The following is a 20,311-nucleotide window of genomic DNA, read 5'->3' on the forward strand; positions in this document are numbered from 1 at the left end:
TAACATTGATTGGCCCTTGTTATTAGGCGCTTGCTTTCGTCACTGTTTTCTTTTTTAAGAAGATGCCTTCTTGCTTACTTTCTTCCCCTTTTTGCGTTTTGTTTGCAAAGACAGATACGGCCTTCGTAAATTTCAGGTAACACTGGCGATATCGTTAAAGGGCAAAGGATCTGATCTTCAATGACTAAATGAGTGTAATGAACAGCTCATCTTCTTTTTCTGTTTGCCATATATTCTAACTACCTTTCATAGTTTACTCTTGCTTTAATCACAGAACATTGAAAATGATAATGAATTTGTAAGCAATGAAATTGCAGTTTTTAGGTCTAGGTTTTTAGGTTAGTTCAGGTTGAAAGAAAATCCAAACCTCTACACTTTTACACCCTCAATGGTCTTCAATGTTAACAGGTAATCATCGTTTAAGGCTGTGAAGTACATACAAGTTACATTCCTAGGTTATGACACAAAACCATGTGTTAAAGTACTTCTCATAAAGATTTGCTTTTGGGCCTCATTTCCTTTCTGATCCATAGCAATAAAGCTGTAGTTATATGGAAATATCCATATCAGTCATTACACATGTCTGAGAAAGCCACATTCCTGGTGAGTACAAACAGCCATTTTCCTATGTGATCATGCTACAGTACTCCATTCAGTTGCGAAAAATCAGTTTTTCGTGGAATTTACAGTATTTTGTACTCCTGTTTCGTTTTCTATGGCCCCCTCACTTCCAAATGAGAGTCAACAAGCATAGATATCATCAAAGAACTGACCTGTCTATATTTTATTGACATTTATATTAGCCCTAAAATCAGACTTTAGACCCCCTATATCTCTGAAAAGCCCCCTAAAACGGGGAATCAACACCCAAATTCGGAATCTACACGAAAAACTGATCCAGAATAGATTGATCTCATAAATTCTCCGCTCGGGTGGTGGTGGTCCCCTTCCACCCTCTGGTCTATAGCTCAAAACCTGAAAACGAGCTTTTCTACAAATTAATTTGTTCTTGATTAATTTTTAAACCTTACCCAACCACCTTCCAACTTGTGTCAAAAAGCATTCGAGCCAATAAGTAACTTGATTGACTTCAAAATATCCATACTGCATCCGGAACCTGGTTTATCAGACCCTCTACTCGTTATCCTTTGCCAGGCATTTGTTTACCTGAGACTCTGAGACTGAGAGGTAAAATTGCTGTGCAGGAGGGTATTGTCTTAGCTGCAATCTTAGTGGTGAGCATAGAAATAGTAGAGCTAGAATGCGCGCTCTATTGTTCGCCTATTGTTTTCTGCGTAATGCCAATGGGCAGCAAAGATGGTAGCAACATGTTGGCAAAAAGTTTTTGTGGCGTACGTTGTACACAAATAAGAAGTTATGGACTTACCGATTCTGCGTGGTGATATGAGGAGAAAAATTTCATGAAACCTTTCCAGCGCCAAAATAGAAGAAGGTACGGGCGTTTTTACTTTTTCCATACGCCACAGCGAGTCGTTTTACGGTTTTTCTTCGTATTTTGTTTGGACTCCTTTCTTTACCAAATTTCCTTTCCTAGGGCAGCTTAGTAATTAATCATGGCTTTATTCAGTTAAAGTTCATTATCATTAGACAACCTTCAACCATTATAAATGGGTATGCGATATTATTTTTGAGTAGTACTAAATAAATTCCTCAAGTTTTTGGCCAGCAGAAACGCGGAAGTTACTGGTTAACAAAATTGTCAGCAACAGCGTGATTCAGTGTCTAGAAAGTCTTGTTGAAACTTGATGCATTCGAGACTAATAACAAAACTAGCTTAAATTACCTTGAAATCAAATCCCAGCCGTTAGGTCTGTGACAAAATTCCGAAGTTTTGAATCAACTTTTTCCAGTTCAAATTAATATATGTAAACAGCGTTGTTGTTTTCAGGTCTCTTTGTATGCTGTCCAAATTTGCTTTTCGAGTTAAGCATATCAAAGATATTGTTCATCAGAAGGACGAAGTCGCTGCTTGCTTTGCTGTCCTTAAATTCTTGCAACCCCAGATTTCTCAAAAAAGTTATTGCAAGTCTGTGCTGCAACACTGATAGTATGTCATTTTTTTGTGTTCTATAGAGTGCAAGAACATACTCCCAAGATATTCTTTGTCCACCTGGGGTACAAAAGATCTTGATGGTGGAAAAGGCATTTCTTGCAAGCTTCAGCATGTGGCAGGTATCAAGAATTACAAAGATATTTTCACTGGGGTTTGATGGATATGGAAATAATGTGCAAAGGTTTTTTATATCACATCCAAGTTTCTCAGCCATGCTAACATTCTTAAGAGCACCATCAAAGATGACTGCATGAACTTTAGCTTCTCTCTCAGCAAGGAGGTTAATTCCTTCACTTATGAGCTGTTTCAATATTTTTGCATTAGGTTATTTGTTAAAAAGTACCCAATAGGGACATACCATGGTATTTCTTCAGGTCAGTAGTTTTTCGCAACCACCCCCCCCCCCCCCCACCCCTGCTTATTATAATCCAGTATAAAAAAACAGAATAGGAATGGAAATTTTAACCCATCTATGCATTTCCTCATTAACTCATTAAATAAAGAGATGTATGGTTCCACATATTTGAGTATGTATTTACTGAAATACATAAGAATACGTTATATGTCCCCCTTCCACCAAAGTTTGTTAGGAAATTTTGCTACAATATAAGAAATTGTAGGAGAATTTATCTTCGGCAGCCGAGTAAATTCACCCGATTGCACCCTCTTTGAAGAATTAATGCCACGAACCATAAGATGACTTTTAATTTGGTTCACTGCCCTCCCGATTTTATGTACCTACTGTCTGTTTGTAAACATAGTAGAAATATCATTAATGAAAATCATTTCGAATACTTAATAAAAGTATCATAGAATTTTTGGAAGATATTTTTTTCTATTCAAATTCCTATCAAGAATAACGAGAAACACAGTACACACAACGGGCCTACTTACTTGTGGAACGATATGTTTGTTTGACCGGGAAGCAAGTCTTTTTTAGGAATCCATCGATTCTGGCAGCCGAAAGCAGCACGCGACGTGACACTACCATTTCTTTTATCAAAGTTCGATTATCATTCAATGTTAGCAACAGTGTATTAGATTAATTACGGTGTGCTGTTGTGGGACTTAAGAAAAATGTGTTTGAGAGCTAATTTTTTTCATTTCGTTTCTACAGATTGAAAATTGTTGGCTGACTTCCGTGAGTCGGGTCAGTCAGTCTGGATCCGCCCCTGCCAGCCAGAAAAAGGATTTCGAAGCAAAAGTTTCAAATCCCCGTCAATTCAGGCAGTAAAGCAAAGGAAAGTCGAAAGTAATTGATTTTTATCTTATGTAATAGTGCTTGAACAAAACATCATTCTCGCCAGAATTTTTTGCATTTCTAAACTTCTCAACAAAACAGTCTTGTATGGGGCCTGGGATACGGGGAGCTTTTTAGCAGGAAACTTGGGGATTTTTGGCGCGGTTGCCTAAACTTACTAGATAAGAGAGAACGAGATGGTGAAAGTAAGCAAATTCTGTTATAATTCTGACCATTTTAAATGGTGTAGGACCAAGAAAAACGAAATTATTAATAATAAAATCCCATCTTATCGTTATCTTCAAGCGTTCAGGAAATTGGCTCTTGAGAGAGGTGATAAAGCCCACAAAGTTTTCCGTGTTTGCACGAAATGTATAGAGCTTGCACCATTGAAACGAGATTTTACAAAGCATCTACGACATGAAATAAAAAGGAAATTCCTACAGCATGTCTGTATGTTTGTTTTTAACATACTTATGTCTGTTTTACATATTTGACTGCTCATAACTTTACACAAATTATGTATCTAGTCGTTTAGTCATATGCACCTCAACTGCAATTTCTCTTGACCTTTCAAGATAATACTTTATGTAACTATCAACCTACGGCAAAGAAAATTCCCCAACAACAGATAATTTTAGGCAAGAAAGGCGACAAAAAGAATGACAACAAATTTATCCTACATGTTTTAAATTTTTACTTGTAGCCAATAAGGCTTTACATGGAACTAAGTTTTATATTTAACACATTTTTACAGCAGCAACTCATTGATGAGGAGCCACAAAGTGATGAAGAGAACGAAAAGAGGATAAAAGAGGTGGAGACAGAAGAAGAGATGATAGAAGAAGCAAAGGCAGAAGAAGAGAAGAAAGAGGGAGAAAATAAGACAGCTCAAAGACAACATAATAAAGATGACTGTGATGAATTGATGGAGACTGAATCAGAAAGAACTGAGACATTAAGCTGCCCTAGCCAGCAATTGTTGCTTAGTTCACAAGAAACAGAAGAAAATGAAAATTACACGAAAATGTATTATGAAGAAGTTGGAGAGGTTACTTTTGATAACAATGACAATGTGATTCTAACTAAGTTACGGTTTGGAAATTTGATAGAGAAGGCTAAAAACTACTGCAACATAAATGAAGAAAATAGAAAGGTCAGGGAACCATGCAAAGATAAATTTGGTAGTAGTGGTAACCCAATATCCGAGCCCACAGAATTTAGAGAGTTGTGCATGAAAGCAGGGGCAACAAAAATATTCCAAGCAATAATGGATGTTATGACAACTGAAAGGCAATCAAAGAAAAGAAAACTACTTAATGAAAGAAGGACTGTTTCAATCATATACACCCTTATGTATGGTCAGTCCCAACAGGCAAATTGGTTCCAAGTTGCTACTGCAAGAACACTTAAGGGTCTAGTGATTTCAAGTAGGGGAGTAGAAACATTAAGAAATATGGGAATTGCGGCTCACCCAAACACAATTTCCAGTGCAACTAAGAAATGTTTCTCAGAGCACCTTGAAACAGTACACCAGTTTTTGAAGAAGCTGTTGAAAATGACTTTCGTGTCTGCAGAATCAGATTCAGATTCGCGTTCGCGAGAAGGTTGAAGATAAGAAAAAGGGCCCAGTCGCCTCAAATATAAATGGAAACAGGATCTAATTCCTATTACAGATATCACCATACTTGTAGCTACTATTTACAACAAAAATCAGCTGAATATCTTTTTTCGTTTTTCTGGAAAAACGGGGTTTATACTGTCCGTTAGCTGCTCTGCGTAAAGGGGAAAACTGATCGACGCTCACACCTGTAACTACATTAAGGCATGGAGAAGTGTTGGCTTTTTCTACATATGCCTTCAACTGTTGAAAGACCTTTTTGTCTCCCGATAAAATCCTAAAACTCTGATGTTCTTCAGCTTGTCGAAGCTTGCAAAAATACTTCTTAGCAGAAGCTGCGGCACTTTTAGACTTCCATCTCTTCTTTTAATTAAAAAGTAAGAAAATGCTAAAGATTTGAATTTGTTATGATCAGCTAGCACCATGCATTCTTGAACCATTTGTTCTGCCAGCAGCAGTGACACCTTTGCTAGCCTACTCCATGTTGCTAAAAGGACAGTAGCTACATTTAGTGCGAATTAATTTTTATTGCTGTTAAATATAAATTTGATTTCAGCTTTCATTCTTCAAGGTTCCTAGTCAAAAAGAAGTGCTACTACTTAGGATCTGTTAAAGTAAACTATCAAAAGTTTTGTCAGATAGTTTCTACTTCTTCTTCAGTTGCGGACTTTTGTCTCTCACTTGTCGGCAAGTATGCACGAGAGAGTGTATCTGGTAGGACAATGTCTTTGCCAGCTTTATAGCAGATTTAACATCATATGATTGCAATATTAGTAACAACCTTTGCAGTCTCTTCAAAGCAGATGCAAATGGCTTGCTGACATTTGAGACAAGTGGTTTGTGATCCGCCCAATGAGTAATCTCTCTGTTAAAGACATAGGCCCTAAACGCACCGAAGGAATTTGACATTACTTCCGCGGATCAAGTATTCAATTGTGACAAAAGTGGTTTCCCTTTGCAAGCCGGTACAATCAGGAAGGTAGTAGTTGAGCGTGGGGTGTCACATGCCTATCAAATCTCTTTAAATAAGAAATCTCAAATAACGGTTCTCGTTACGATTTCAGCCGATGGTAGAGTGTTGAGTCTCGCGGTGGCTTTTCCAGGAGAGCGACCTATTTGGAACTATAGCCTAGATCTGCCACAAAGCCTTTACAGACAATTTTTTAACAACTTCATGTGTAGGTATATATATGTGTGCTGATGAAACTCAACGTTGTACCGGTCTCTCATAGAGTTCGAATAAAACTTTTACGAAAAAGGACAACTCTCTCAAAGCAAAAAAAGCTTTACAATTCCACCCAAATCAAATCTGCATAATTTACGAAAATTAATTGGTATAAATTATACTTTATAGTCAATAAGGAATAATTCCAAAAACATTGTTTATCAAAATACTTAGCAGATGCGATCATTCTTTCGCTGGTCAAATTTTTCAGGTCCCATGCTCATTCTACTGTCTTCACCTTCATAGGCTGCGATGAAATAGGAAATATAATTATAAAATACAACAGCTGGTGAATCTGATTGCCGTGTGATCGATATTGAACATAAATGACACAACACAGAAACGGAAGGACTTTATATAATCAAGGGCGTCACTTGAAGGGGTGTGCAAACCTTCAAGTGACGCCCTTGATTATATAAAGTCCTACCGTTTCTGTGGTTTACTCCACAAAAAACCAAAATAACGTCTTTCTGCAGGAAAGAACGGGCAAAACTGAATCTACATGGGTAACTATGACTATGAACGAAGACGTAATAAAATAAGTATCCAGCAAATTGTCTGAACTACATAGAAACCAATGTATGCTTCCAGAAAATTTTGGCAATGGGAATGTGTACCACACCTGGCTACGGAAGCAAGCAAGGATCTCGCTGATAATATATATATATATATACAGATTTAAATGGCGAACAGAAAAGCAGCAAAAAGGAAAGCTAAAACGGTTTATCTAAAAAGGGAACACTAAAACTGTATATTATATAACATATCTAGGCATTCTAAGCTATTTGAGCAGGGCACATTGCCACAATATAGTGTTGAAATTAAAGTCAAAAGTACTGATTCTACCAGTGGCAACAACGAAATGCTCACTCGAGCACTGCTATAGTTCGCACAAAACTTCACAATCGTGCTACCTGTACCAAAAACAAAAGCCCAAGGCGTACCCTGTCTCATATTAAATGCGATTAAAATTCATTTAATCAAGCTGTTTACGCAGGATATTATACCTTACACTCTTTTTTATAAGAACCCACGAATTTAAGTTCAGGCTGACTGTTCTTAATTTGTTTACAAATCTGAGGCTGGCTTGTTCTTAATTTGTTCTCAAATTAATAGGGTGTAAGCAGTGCGATTGCTAGTTTTTTCGCACTAGGGAGGTGCTCAGGCCTCATTTGTCGACAAAGTGAGCGAGAGAACCTCCATGTGTCGTTTGAATATTCACCGAAAAAGCACCCAAACATGGCTAAAAATCCTCGTTTTTTGAGATAAAACGTTGTTCAAAATTGCATTTTTCAGTAGCTCAACCTCCGCTCGTTCTTAATTTGTTCTTAACTTTTAACTTATTTTGAGGCTCGTGTTCTTAAAAAATTGTTCTTATTAAAAAGAGTGTATTTCCGAAAGAGCGAGAAACAATAAAACCAAAGCAGTGAAGGCACTTACCGTGACGAAAATTGATGACGGTAGCATTTTTTGAGCTATCGTGTCGACGCTTTTGTTTAGGTATCGCGGCAAGCTGATGTGCAGTTTAGGTATGTCTACGTTGCCTGGCGTGGTTGGGTACATATTGTAATTTAGAACGTGAGAACCATGTGGTAGGATGCGGAATTGGATCTAGAAAACAAAATTGTTAACTTTTTAAAGGCAGAACGTTGCGCCGTTCCTTGGTTTATCAAAACAAAGAACATTGGTTTATCATTTCGTAACAAAGGACGTTTCTTACTTGTGTTCCAGACCAAGATGACACTTCAGACCAATATGACCCCAGGGTCATATCGTTTTGTTTAGTTTGGTTTATCAAATATATTTGGATTGCTCCTTGAGGTCTGGCGTTGTTCCTGCCTATACTAGACGACTTCGGAGTTCGCAACCCCATAACATAACTGGGGTAAAAGCTGCGTAAATTGGCACGACGGCCTAAAACATAGACAACCACTTGTTGAAGCTTTTTTTGTGCTCTACTATGCCTCGCCATATGGGACCAAAGTCTATTGTAAAAAAATATATGATGTGATTGTATTGTAAATTGTAAATGTATTGTTTAAATCTAATATAAATCTGTTGTACAATTCATATCGACGTTATTTTATGCCCCGCCATATGGGAAAAAAGTCTATTATACAAAATATATGATGTCATTGTAAATATATTGTTTAAATCTATTATAAATCTGTTGTACAATTCATATCGACGTTATTTCCTCTAACTTAATGCGTGTCCACTTGACATTTATAAATTGTTGTCGGAAATTTCAGATATATAAGGTCTGAATTTGTTTGCAAATATATAAGGTCTGAATTTGTTTGCAAATAATATAATAATAATAATAATAATAATCAATTTATTTAAAGTTGGCGCTACATAGCTATTTACAAAGAAATGAGCTAATCAAAGCCAACTGTTAAAACTACTACATCAACTAAATACATACGAGATTAAATACATAAAATTTTAAATACAAAATGATCCATTAAAAAACTATAAAAACCTGAGCTATTTAAAAGATAGAATTACAAAAAACCAAGCTGTGGCACGAACGTCCTACATAGTTTGCATGTACAGTCTGTGCCATTCCAGCTTTTAATTTCTTTCTTAAACTCATTAATAGATTGAGCATTCCTTATGTGCTGAGGTAAAGAGAGCCAAAGACGCTGCCCTCTATATTTGATAGTTTCGGTTCCATAAATGGTTGTTCTTACTCTTGGTGCCATAAATTCATTATTATTTCTCAAATTATAAACAGCATGACGCTCGCAGAAAATCTCCCTCATAAAAGGAGGGTTGATATTTCCCTTTGTTTTAAACATTTCAATCATAAGATTTCGCAGGTGTTTTACATGAATATTTACCGAGCCATCATTTTCTAGCAGAGTGTTGAAGCTAGAATCATAGTCTTTGTATGCAATTCTCAGAGCTCTTTCGTGTATTCTATTAATCTTACTATTCAAGTGCCTACTGTGCAAATATATAAGGTCTGAATTTGCTTGCAAATATGTAAGGTCTAAGCGCGAACAATGTGCGCAGTGACATTTCCCGCCAATTATGAGCACCACAGGCAAAAGACTGGCCTACGCAATACCAACGAATATTAATTATGTCGTTCGAAGTTGACTTTCAACAGTTTCTGGTTGATCTTCCTGGACAACTATCTCAGACTCGACGACAAGCTTTCAGTAGTTATTTGAATATGCTCGAATTTTGGAATAGACGTTTGCAAGAATTTTTACATGTTTTTAAGCGTTTTCATAAGGAGGTGTGAATTTGCGACAGAAACACCTGAAAGTTTGTGTGTGTATCTAAGAGAGCTTTTTGTAGAAATTTGTAATCTACACAATTTAGTTGACAGTAACATCTTTACTGATGAAAGCTACATACCAAAAATGACTGCACACTCTGTTAGGTGCCCTGAAGAGCACAATGAAGGTGCCTGTGGCAGACCTAGAAAATTATTAGAGAAGGAAGAAATTGCGAACCTGTTTGAGATACACAATTCATGGCATACTGTAGCTCAACTATTGGAAACTTGTGACTTCCTTCACACGGAATTTACTTCTACCGTTGCCATTCTGGGAGCTTGCGCGACGACTTCCCCGAGAAGTTGGGCGAGTGTATGGGGTTGCGGGCACAGAACTAGGCCGTCTGATGCTAGTACTATAAGCATTGCGCCCAAAATTTCTCCCACGGGGAAATCTTTGGCGGCTGTCTAAAGAGTTTCCTCGTCGAAAAATCGAGGAAAATTCTTCTTGCGCGTTATTAAATTGCTGCCGGTCATTCAATATGGGTCTCGTCGGAGCTGTTGAGCTCCAGCACGAGCCGTTGCTACGTCAGCAGTGGAAGGCAAAGCCCTAAATACATTATTTAAAGTTTTCTGAAAAGAAGGATGGGAAATAATATTCCCAACCAACTCGTCAATGTTCCTCGCAGCCATTTTGTGCAATGTAAAATGTGTTAACTGTAAAGCGAGACGGATTTGGCGGGAAATGTCACTGCGCACATTGTTCGCGCTTAGACCTTATATATTTGCAAACAAATTCAGACCTTATATATTTGCAAACAAATTCAGACCTTATATATTTGCAAACAAATTCAGACCTTATATATCTGAAATTTCCGACAACAATTTATAAATGTCAAGTGGACACGCATTAAGTTAGAGGAAATAACGTCGATATGAATTGTACAACAGATTTATAATAGATTTAAACAATATATTTACAATGACATCATATAATTTGTATAATAGACTTTTGTCCCATATGGCGGGGCATATTATTTCTCCTAACTTAAAGCGTGTCAACTTGACATTTATAAATTGTAGTAGGAAATTTCAGATATTTAAGGTCTGAATTTGTTTGCAAATATATAAGGTCTGAATTTGTTTGCAAAAATATAAGGTCTGAATTTGTTTGCAAATATATAAGGTCTGAATTTGTTTGCAAATATATAAGGTCTGAATTTGTTTGCGAATATATAAGGTCTGAATTTGTTTGCAAATATATAAGGTCTGAATTTGTTTGCAAATATATAAGGTCTGAATTTGTTTGCAAATATATAAGGTCTAAGCGTGAACGATATTCGTAGTGACATTTCCCGCCAAATCTGACTCGATTTACACATTGCACGTTGCACAAAATGGCTGCGAATGCTTCCAATACAAGCATGAAATGGCTTAGCTTTGTGCCCACAATACCATAAACTAGCCCATTTTCTCGGGGAAGTCGTTGCTCAAGCTTCCACCACAATGGCAACGGTGGAAACAAATTCCGTGTGAAAGAAGCCATTTTGTTGGCCGACTCAAAGGCAGACCAAGTTGTGCGAGCAAACCAGATCCGATTTTAGAGAGTAAGGTCACAAGTTGGAAATTAGCAAATTCACAAGTTGGAGGCACAATATGTTTTGGCGGGAACTGTCATTGCACATATAGTTTGCGCTTAGACCCTATATATTTGCAAACAAATTCAGACCTTATATTTCTGAAATTTCCGAAAACAATTTATAAATGTCAAGTGGACACGCTTTAAGTTACATGAAGTAACGTCGATATGAATTGAACAACAAATTTATATTAGATTTAAACAATATATTTACAATCACACCATATATTTTGTATAATAGACTTTTGTCCCATATGGCGGGGCATACTCTTCTTTCTGATCTTCCTTCGTCATGATTAACGCGGCTTTCGATTCATTTCGTTGAGTAATCAGAAAACATTCATTCACATTGCCCGCAAAACCACGATGAGCGCCTTCGGGGCCATGATAACCGCTACAAAAGCCTCGAGTTATTTTTTCTTGCCCAAACCAATATGACCCTTCCTGGAACGATATGATCCTGGTGTCATATCGGTTTGGAACATTTGCTATTGATCAGTTGTACTTATCTGTCACGTTTCTCTAATTTCGAGGAACCTCAAAATTCAACAAACAATTACCAACGAACGGAGCGACGCATTGCCTTTAACTGATGCACATCAACAGGTAGCAAAATAACTTACACTAAGCTTACCGTAAATGGCCAATTTTCAGCGCTGAGTCAGATAACCACCTAGTACCATGCTCTTTCGAGAAAGGTGTCATATCATTGTATTAAGAGGAGCAGCTGTTATTTGGTTTTTATAAAAATGAAAGCTAAAAATAGGTGTAGATTATGAATCGCTTTACACAGCACAAACAACTACCTTTATTCGTTACCTTTTTTTAATCAATTTTATATACGAAGACAAGTCTATATGGGCACAAAATCTTACCTGTCTGTTACCAGAAAACATAAAAGCCTCACTCGGCTCGATTTCCACTTCAACTTCCTGCACCATGTCTGTTCGATTGTAAATTTTGTAGGTCACTGGAAGAGCTTCTTGCACACACCCACATGAAGGTATTCCTGTAAAATCGTGTAAAGTAAGCCTATAAATACGACAAGACAACACCAAAAATTTCAAAGCCTTCTTGGGTGTCGCATAAAAAAGCCTATTACTTTCCTGAGCTATTAATGACAGCAGAATTTTGCCTCTTGAATTTGTATTTGATCAGAAATTTATGGAAATCACCGTTTCCTGGTCTGTCATAAAGTGTTCGATGTAGTTTAGGCAGAGCTGTGCCTAATGATCGCATTAAGCATCAAACTTGGAGTAGCAACTTGGAACCGTCCTGATCTATACATCAAAAACTTTATTAGAAGTTATGTAAAGGACATACAAGCAGCATGTGTTCTGTATTGATAAATATATGTTTATATAGATGGAATCGCAGTTATTGCTTGCAGAGTACCAAAGTATATCAAATGCAAAAGTTATTTAAAAAAAACAGGAAAGGTTCAATCTCCTTTCTTAAGCGCAACAGCGGTGGAAAAAATGGTAAACAGAGTCAAGATTGCAGTCCCTTTATTCATTTGAAAATCAAGAAAAGAAGTGTTATGCCCATTACAACAACATAAATCAACACAGTTGCGGCAATAAGAAGTTCAATCCTTACGAGTATCAATGTAAATAGGCACTTCGGCTACAACGACATCTGGGAGTGGAACCTTGGTTGTCACCCATGGCATATTAATACTGGAGTCCGTTCTAGAAAATATGGTTTCACGTAGAAAGGTGACATAGGCAGCCAAAAAAATTTCCAATTACTTGAAAATCAACTGCTTTTGAAAAAAATTAGATATTAGGAAAGTGGCGAGGCGGTGATTGCTAAACCATTGGGGACTCTTCCAACAGGGTTCAATGGCTTTACCAAAAGTGTTATACACAACTGCCATCAACAAAATTAAAAGCAAACTTTATATGGTAATAAAACTAAATCTTACCGGAATTAATATCACGTGGTAATCGGAAATAATAACGAAGTAAGTATTTGGGTTTTAGCACAAAAGTCTTGTCGATTGGCTCAACTGGGTGAATTCAAGTGGCTTATCTTTCCTGTTTGAAATGCTCTTTCCAAGCCGTTTAGTTAGCACGTCCCTCCTTTTTTTTGGTATAAAGCAAAGTATGATTCTTCGAATCGTTGATAATTTTTAGGGATTGGAGTTATCTTTTTAGAGTTCTTTATGTTACTGTTTAGTAAAGACACCTTAAGTAAGTTGTGCTTCTCTGCCCCTCTAACACCCTAGGTATTAAAGGTAAGACTGGTGCATCGGCTCTCGGGTGGGGAAAAAACAACTTTTCTTGTCTATTTTAATTTCCTTTGTAACTCTAGGCCATCAAATTATATTTAAGGTTTAGGGTTTACATGGGTTAGTTCGAACAAGGAAAAACTGACTAGCTTATATTAAGCCTTCGCTATATTAAATGGCAATCACAAGGAGCAACGACGTTTAAAAAAATATACCAAAAAGAATCATCATTTTTCTATAAGTAAAATTTCAATCTTTTCTTTGCGCTTTCACATTAAACAACAATAAACTATTTCTTTTCAGTATCAAAGCCAAGCTCTGGAGAATTGCATAAAAATCCTGTACACATTTTTATAAAAACAAATAGGTAAGCATAAGAGCCTCAAAATTGGTCAAAAATTAAGAACAAATTTGAACAAGCTTAGGCTGTGATACTGTAAGATATAGCTTGGAATAAAACTGTGAAATCCCTTGGAAAAACAAGAGATGGCTTGAGCACAAACATCCCCTTTGAGCACAATATTTAGCAAATGCACTGCTTACACAATAATAATTCAAGAACAAATTAAGAACAACCCAGCCTCAAAGTTCTGGCAAAAATAAGAATTACCAGCATTAACTTCAATCTCCTACTGTTTCTTAAACAAAAAATGGTACCTTTTCCATTCAATGACAAAGTCACCAAACGAAACCACTTCATCCTGGCAAGAATCCGCGGAAGTGACAAGGCAATGACATTCAGTGGCTTCGTTGCCTTCAGAGATCTCAACTGAAATTGAATTGACGTGAATGATCAACGAGGAAATCAGAAATCAACAGCAGAACAGATGTGATCAGAAAACGACGAAAACTGTGTGTCGTTTCCGAGATTATTCGTATCTTCGCTATCAGCATGGCTATTATGCGAAGACAGACTTTTATGAAACATTTAAATTAATTGCCTATTCTAAAGAAAATTAAGTGAAATTTCCACATCTATTAGTTCTAACTTTATTGCAACATTAGTATTTTAGTATTCCTATTCGCATTAAAGTATTTTTGACACATACATGTTCATGAAAATGAAACAATTTAATGCAAATAAATATGGTAACCCAGTTAGTCGAAAAATACTTTTTCCAGGTGATTTTGACTCGAATATGAGTGTGTATAATTTTCTAGGGCCATTGCCTTTGGTCCCATAACACACGGGACATATGATTTGCCGTATAACACACGGGATCTCGTCAAATCATCGGCTCAAATCACAAGTCACCGAAACAATCAATCAATCATTCAATCGTTAATCAACCAATCACGATTTTAGCATTCATTTTATCGGTGCTAAGATTTACACTTCATGATATCCTCGAAACATACTCAATAGAAAAAACTTTTCTATTGACAATGCTCGAAGCTACACCTACAATGTGAATGATGACCGCAAACGTTATATTTGGGAAGAAATCAATGAATCTTATTGTTGTATGTGTTTTCAGTAAACAAATGATTAAGAAAACAAAACAACTCAATCAATGTTTGGATGAATCTAAAATACGAAATACAACAAAGGTTGCAACCAATCTTTTGTGAAACTTACTATCATTCAAATGACCATCAACATCGCCATTTTTACGCAAAACTTTTCCATTCTAAAAAAAGACAATAATGATAAAACGAGCGATTGCTCCAAGAAAATCTCGTACACCCTTCGTGAAAATCCTATTGTTTTAAATGAAAATTCCCAGAAATCCTTTTGTTTTAGGGAAAATCTCGTACGCTATTTGCAAGAGTGAATTGCCCCTCGGCTTTTGATTACAACATACTAATAAAACTTCTGAATGCAATTATCAATAAAGTCGGAAAGAAAATATATCACACATCAAAATAGTAAATAGATCCTGATAAAAGATCCATAAAACGTCATACCAGGTCGAAGTACGTTGATTGGATCAAAATAGGCCATCTAGGTGCACTACCAAGCTTACAGAATAACAAAAATGGTTCTTTGGCGTTGACTTTGTCGATCACCTCAAACTTGAAATAAGAAAAATTTAACAACATAGTTATTACACTTATAAACAAATCATTTTCAAACAAATCGGAAATTTTTCAAGCTGGCAGATAGCTGCTCTTGATGGAGAAAGAATTCAGGGATTGGCTGCTTCTGATGCAGAAGAGTTTTAAGTAACTGATTACGATGCAATAGCTTTGGTGCGTAGAGCAGGACGGCTTCACAAAAAGGACGGTCCTATGAACAGGAAGGGACAGAACGACCCTACAGGATCTTCCTAAGAACTGGACGGGCCTAAGAACAGGACAGTCATAGAAACAGGACGGTCCTTAAAAAACACCGGTGTTCCTAAAAATGGAACAATTCTTAGAACAGAACTTACCTGCATGTTGTAAAACTGGTAGCTGACAGACAAAGGAGACATGACTTTAACAGCAAGAGATTCTTCCTGTTTAGAGGAATTATAACTGACTATCAGAGACTATTAGAATCGAACAGAACATTTACTATGCATCACAAACTAGCGACTTGCCAGTCTTATGATAGTGTTAGCAAGGACATTTAGCAAAAAATGAAGCTACAATAAATGAAGTCTTCTTTCATGATTGAGACTCGAACGCCAATTGAACTAAGGGCTTATAAATAGCTATCGATAATCTAAAATAATGTAAAATCACAATAATTCCTCTAATAATATAAATAATCGAAGTCAAAAATGGCAGTAATTACCAGTTTCCCGTACTTGTGACTTGCGCATATGATAACGTCAACATAACTTTGACACGTGACAGTTTTCAACTCAATGATTTTAGAATATAAGTTTCTAAGCATTTTTCACAGCTTTGCATACTCTTTCGATGAATTTGGTTTGTTTCTAAATTTGATGACTTTCATTTTTTTCTGACCGTTACTATTTACGTCATCGGTCACGTGACATCTGGGGAGAATTTTTTTGGACACCCCTTCAAAATTTTAAGGTATTGGAAGTGGAAACAAGTATAAATTCCGGCAGTCCTCTCCGCCAGTTTATTGGAAATAAATCCCTGTCTAGACAGCAAATTTCTAGACCACCCTTTGGTACTAAAAATGGTCTTATACATTTCGATCCTTATACTTACACTATACTTTATACTATACTTTCATTAAAGGATTAAGGTTAAATCTTTAAACATGAGTAGGTCTGCAAAACGTTTGAAAACAGATGGTTATCCAAGCAAATAGAAAAAATCAGTCAAAACAAACAACATCGTCGTTTTCATTGTCACAGTCGTTTGTTTCGTTTCCTATCTCTGTTTCTTCCGACTCATCAATAACAGTGCCATTGAGAACTGAATGATCATAACATCAAAAGTGTTCCTTCCTCAGTATTCTGTTTAAGAAACTATGAGCTCAGAAGAGAACTTCGTTGAGAGGGGTGTTAGTTCTAAAATACTTTTTTTTAAAACCAAACATTTTGGCCAATACGGCGCTGAAACTTTTTTAACATTATCAAATTTGCAAATTTCTCAAGAGTTTGAGTCGATAAAATGACGTGGTTTCGTTTTAAACATCCAAAAAACTGGTTAACAATTGTCCTAAAAATTTTTTTGTCCTAAATGCCAAAAATATGTCCGAAAATATTTTCACCGTAGTTTAATGTCTGAAATTCTATCCGCTGAAAAATTTTGTATTTATTTCTCTGTTGGCAAACTTGAACTCTTTCATAAGCCATTTCTCGCCCAATTTGGAACATTTGCTAGTTTTGCATAATGAGACGTATTTTTTGCTGTTCTTTTAGATTATGTGGTCAAAATTAAGAAATTCTAACAATAGACTTTGGTGACGTCACACTTTATATCCTATTGTTTACTCTCCCTTAGCTGCGTAATAAACTTAACTCAGCACTTTAAATTGCCCTTCCGATAGTTCATGTGTATCTTAGAGACTCAATTTGTACACAAATATGTTTTTCTGCATGCTAAGTTCAGTACAGTTTGTTATCATGTTTATCGTCAAAGTACTTGTCTCTCTCTTTGGCTCTGTGATCTTGGCACGGTCGATAAGACAAACGATGGCAGCGGCATTCTATAGCAGTTGGAATACACAGTGATATTTAGGAAAACATTTGCTCCTTAAAGTGTAAAATTTAATCTTCATGGCAATAATCAAACATCTTTTACCTCAGCACACTGACAGGTGACATCTTGGTCAGAATCTCCACAAGGGACAACAATCTCGTATGTGACCTGAAATTAAATAGCGTCAAATTTACTACAAACTGGAAAAAATTTTTGTCATCTATAAATAAAATTTTAGAAAAGTTTCTTTGCTATGAGGGTTGTTTCTCTTCATTGTAGTGGAAAATTTTAAGACACTAACAATTCAAGATTTATTCAAATTATTGTTAAAAAAGCACTTATGACTACCCCCATTCAAGGACGGATGTATAAAGAAATGATATTTGCCGACAAAAATGGCGTGGTCATAGGATTAATTATCTGACATGCTGCTTCTATGCGTTTCTATTTCGAAATTAATACTTCAGTGCCATACTTTGAAAGTTCAACTGCTACAGAAAATATGATACGTTGCAACTGTTTCGAAAATGTTACAATTATACTGCCGGGTGAGAAAAAAGTTTTTCTTTTGCCCGGCAAAAATCCTTTATGCGCCGATGGACAACGTGTTGGGGGTACAGCGCCCCCTATAGCCCCTTTGGCGACGCCAAGCCAAGGTAAAATACCTTACAAAAATGGAAAGATGATTAGGAGAAACAGCTACAGATACTCTCTAATCATTGCATAAAAAGCTGACAACCAAAATACAACAAAACATTCAACTTAAGTAAGCTACTCAAACACGAACAGTACTGATAAAATCTTGGCCTTTCCAAGAACGATACGGTAGCATAACACAAGCATGCAGCTGACAAGCGATAGCCGCACCCATGAAAGAGACTTTATTTATACCATCGATATTATCCTTTAAATATAAATGGACGAATTAAAGGCAGACTCTCAGGGATATTTTATTTTAATGAAAAATTCAGAGTGGGAATGAGAGAGCAAGAAATCAATTTCATGAAGGATTCTTGTCGATGTTGTCGAAATTAAGCAATTTGATCTAGAATATTTTTTGCATCGAATTTCTTATTAATTGGGGCAAAAACTCTTCCCTTCAAATGGATACCTCTGGTAAATTGTAAGAATTTGACATGAAATCAACGTGAACAAAGTACTACAGATCACAACTGGATATGCAGTTAAGCCATTTCATTTGATCATGAAGAAATATACGTTACCTGGCAAAACAATCTACAATTTTAACATGCTGTACCTTAGCAGTAATATGTTCTTCTCCTTCTTGCAGACCATTGACATATACGCAAGACGAGGCCTGCAAAATAGAAGATAAAGAGAATCTGCATTTTTGAAATTGTTTTTGACAAAACACCTGTGAGTACTGATCCAAATGATTGAAATATCCTAAAAACATTTGTTAGAGAAAATGCAACAAAAGTTCCTTTCACTTAACCATCGTTAAGGTAGCTTTGGTCACATCGAGAGGAAGGACCAGGATAGCTCGATAAGAATAGCTTCTTTTTGTACTGAAAACTACCTTCTGATGCTAGGTAGAAACAAAATCAAATACAAACAGACGCAAAATATATCTCCATGGTGATATCATCAGAAGCAAGAGTACAAGATTTCATTAAACAAGGTAAGCTTCCGTAAAAATGACAGATAAATACTTATATCCGCATAAAATGCTTAAGACGGTCACTTTGATTGAAAAATATGAACTTGGATGATCTAACAAAATTTCTCGAAAAAGTCATTCGCTACATTCTTATCTTAACTGATGTTTCATAGGTTCAATAAATTCAAAGAACATTCAAAATAAGACAATGTTCGAACAGTACATTCTATTTCAATGACTTCTTCGTGAAGCATTCACAAACCTTTTCTCCTGGTGCAAGATTGTTTATATCAAAAGAGACTTCTGATTCCTCGTCCTGGGGACTTTCTGTACTGGTAAGGGATTTCAGCAGGCGGCCTAGAACAAAATTTGAAAGTCACGAACACCCTTTGTTGTCAGTATAGATTCATCTATGGATGAAAGCGATGAAATGAAAAAATCGAGATTGTTTTACTGTGACTGAGTCGACTCTGCAAAGCCTAATACGTCAATCGTCACAGACCCCTGAAAATCCCGATTTATGAGCCCCAAATCATTTCAGTGGCACTTCAAACAAGGCAATGAGGGGACCAAGTCTCATAGGAATACCCATAAAATCAATGAAATAATCAATCATAAATTATCGAGAATCAATGGTACCCGGGTTTACTATCTGCAAATTTAGTCTAGACAAGTAAAATCAAGTGTCAAGAGATCAAATTCAAGGGCTGAAGTCATAAAAAGAGCTTTAGAAGAAAGAACATGATCTAGGCCTTACTTGAAGTTTTTTCCTCACCATCCACTTTCAGATTCATATTGACACTGAAAATATAGAGAGACACATTAAGCCAAAACCAAATTAAAGGCTAAACGCATCGTAATTTCTAGTTAGAGATGAGTTTAGTACACCAAAATAAAATTGAGCGGTTATTAATTTTTCAAAACAACACAATGATGAGGAAAATATTTTAATTAAATTTGTTTTTCGTCACTGGCATTGGTTAACAGGAGCTTTTTTCTACTGTATATACAGTACTGAAAATGAAATCTTATGCCTTACCAACAGCCACTTCTGCTTTTAGGTCTATTGTCCATTAATTGCTTTAACGAGTTTTGTTTAATCAACAAAGAAACAGTACTTTGCTTATTAAACTTTCCTTTGTTTTTTCCACATGACTACCGCACTGAACAACCCTAACAAATCTCCTCAACCAAGATAATAGAGGGCTAGCCAAACGTCTCTCCAAAACTTCAATTCTGTCTGAAGCAAAGATTCTAAAGTGGACAGTGGAGCCACACGCCTTACCAATAAGGTTTTAAATTGGAGCACTTAGATTCAAATTATGACTTACACAACTCTATTCTTAACTTCAAATTGTAACTCAAAGTTTAGATTG

General features: G+C 36.2%; 3 protein-coding genes across 9 annotated transcripts in view; 1 reads left to right on the plus strand and 2 right to left on the minus strand.

Annotated features, from left to right (window-relative positions):
* LOC135683615 (uncharacterized) overlaps nt 1-1,248 on the minus strand; it is a 27,628-nt gene extending 26,380 nt beyond the window's left edge. Inside the window, exon 1 of the mRNA XM_065198922.2 lies at nt 1,032-1,248. Coding sequence (XP_065054994.2) covers nt 1,032-1,110 — 79 coding nt within the window. The 5' untranslated portion in view covers nt 1,111-1,248. The remainder of the gene's footprint in view (nt 1-1,031) is intronic.
* LOC148959975 (uncharacterized) overlaps nt 1-8,143 on the plus strand; it is a 23,743-nt gene extending 15,600 nt beyond the window's left edge. The window contains exons 1-4 of one of the 7 annotated variants that reach the window (XM_089109287.1): nt 1,272-1,453; nt 2,095-2,193; nt 3,192-3,767; nt 4,075-8,143. In XM_089109287.1, coding sequence (XP_088965413.1) covers nt 3,762-3,767; nt 4,075-4,926 — 858 coding nt within the window. In that variant the 5' untranslated portion in view covers nt 1,272-1,453; nt 2,095-2,193; nt 3,192-3,761 and the 3' untranslated portion in view covers nt 4,927-8,143. Of the gene's footprint in view, nt 1-1,271; nt 1,454-2,094; nt 2,194-3,191; nt 3,768-4,071 lie in introns of those variants that run through there. The other 6 variants (XM_089109285.1, XM_089109289.1, XM_089109288.1 and 3 more) reach the window with 6 other exon arrangements.
* Nucleotides 6,205-20,311, minus strand: part of LOC135683614 (trafficking protein particle complex subunit 11) — a 34,547-nt gene continuing 20,440 nt past the window's right edge. Inside the window, exons 25-36 of the mRNA XM_065198921.2 lie at nt 19,693-19,736; nt 19,198-19,292; nt 18,573-18,632; nt 17,417-17,482; nt 15,640-15,705; nt 15,173-15,280; nt 14,844-14,895; nt 13,922-14,033; nt 12,631-12,722; nt 11,907-12,040; nt 7,601-7,771; nt 6,205-6,407 (exon numbers count right to left, since the gene is read on the minus strand). Coding sequence (XP_065054993.2) covers nt 6,381-6,407; nt 7,601-7,771; nt 11,907-12,040; nt 12,631-12,722; nt 13,922-14,033; nt 14,844-14,895; nt 15,173-15,280; nt 15,640-15,705; nt 17,417-17,482; nt 18,573-18,632; nt 19,198-19,292; nt 19,693-19,736 — 1,027 coding nt within the window. The 3' untranslated portion in view covers nt 6,205-6,380. The remainder of the gene's footprint in view (nt 6,408-7,600; nt 7,772-11,906; nt 12,041-12,630; nt 12,723-13,921; nt 14,034-14,843; nt 14,896-15,172; nt 15,281-15,639; nt 15,706-17,416; nt 17,483-18,572; nt 18,633-19,197; nt 19,293-19,692; nt 19,737-20,311) is intronic.

The sequence above is a fragment of the Rhopilema esculentum genome, chromosome 7, assembly GCF_057945365.1.
Source record: "Rhopilema esculentum isolate cy_ngs chromosome 7, ASM5794536v1, whole genome shotgun sequence".
NCBI classification, from domain to species: Eukaryota; Metazoa; Cnidaria; class Scyphozoa; order Rhizostomeae; family Rhizostomatidae; genus Rhopilema; species Rhopilema esculentum.